This window comes from Puccinia triticina, chromosome 9A, assembly GCF_026914185.1.
Source record: "Puccinia triticina chromosome 9A, complete sequence".
Lineage (NCBI taxonomy): Eukaryota > Fungi > Basidiomycota > Pucciniomycetes > Pucciniales > Pucciniaceae > Puccinia > Puccinia triticina.
The window spans coordinates 344,883-345,724 of record NC_070566.1 but is presented as its reverse complement, the minus strand read 5'-3'; the positions used below and the strand labels follow the sequence as shown (position 1 = coordinate 345,724).

The following is an 842-nucleotide window of genomic DNA, read 5'->3' as shown; positions in this document are numbered from 1 at the left end:
AGGGAGACATAGTCCCCCTGTACGCTCACGACCACGAGGAGACCACGTGGACTCCTGCCGGACGCAGGAGGTTCGCCGGCTCCCCATGACGCACTACCGGGTTCGGCCCGGAGTTACAATCTGTATCCCATTCTCTCGTCATGTTTTAGCCGCAGGGGCTTGGCGCCCCTTGTCTAGTTGTTTTGTCTAGTTCAGTTTCATGGCCACCATTTAAGGTGGCCTCTTTTGTAGGGGTTCTCCCCAGTTCGCCCTGTCTCTTGAAATTCAGAGATCAGTTCGTTTTCCTTTCCTTCGCGCCTCTTTTCGTCTGAGCCTCTACCAGCCTGAAGAGCCCCGCTTCACCCGTCGTGGAGCGGCAAGCCAATTTCACCAATTCCTTCGAACAAGAACCGAGCAGGTGGAGTGGTCGGAAGCGCATCCCAACCAGCGAATGATCCGGAATTTTTGATGGCTTGGAAGGCATCGTTCAAGTCAGTTGGATGGAATTTCTTGTTGAGATTTCCTTTCATGTCGCGTGCTACAGGTCCACCGGTAGGAAATTCCATTTCAGGAGATCAGGATGCTGAGGGCCAAAAGGCGACAATGCGAGAACACGTCAATCGGCTTTGCGAGAGACCTGCGACGACGATTAACATTTTTGAAGTTCAATCCACACATGCAGATGCTGGCGGGTGAAATGTGCGGACTCATTTTCTGCAGTACCATAGGGAAGTTCCGGTTGACGCAGTAGCTAGAGGAGGCTGACCTGGCAATACTATAAGATGCCGTATGGAGTTAGGCAAATGGGAACTGGACAAAACAGCCCCGTCGCTGATTAGCACTCGGCACTAGTCGATCCCGGT

General features: G+C 52.9%; 1 protein-coding gene across 1 annotated transcript; it reads right to left on the bottom strand.

Moving 5' to 3' along the window:
* Positions 1 to 338: 338 nt before the first annotated feature.
* On the bottom strand, positions 339 to 545 carry PtA15_9A27 (uncharacterized protein; the record flags this gene model as incomplete). The annotated part of the gene is made up of 1 exon (XM_053172472.1): positions 339 to 545. The coding sequence occupies one exon, from the start codon at positions 543 to 545 to the stop codon at positions 339 to 341; it is 207 nt and encodes a 68-aa protein (XP_053023458.1).
* Positions 546 to 842: the final 297 nt, after the last annotated feature.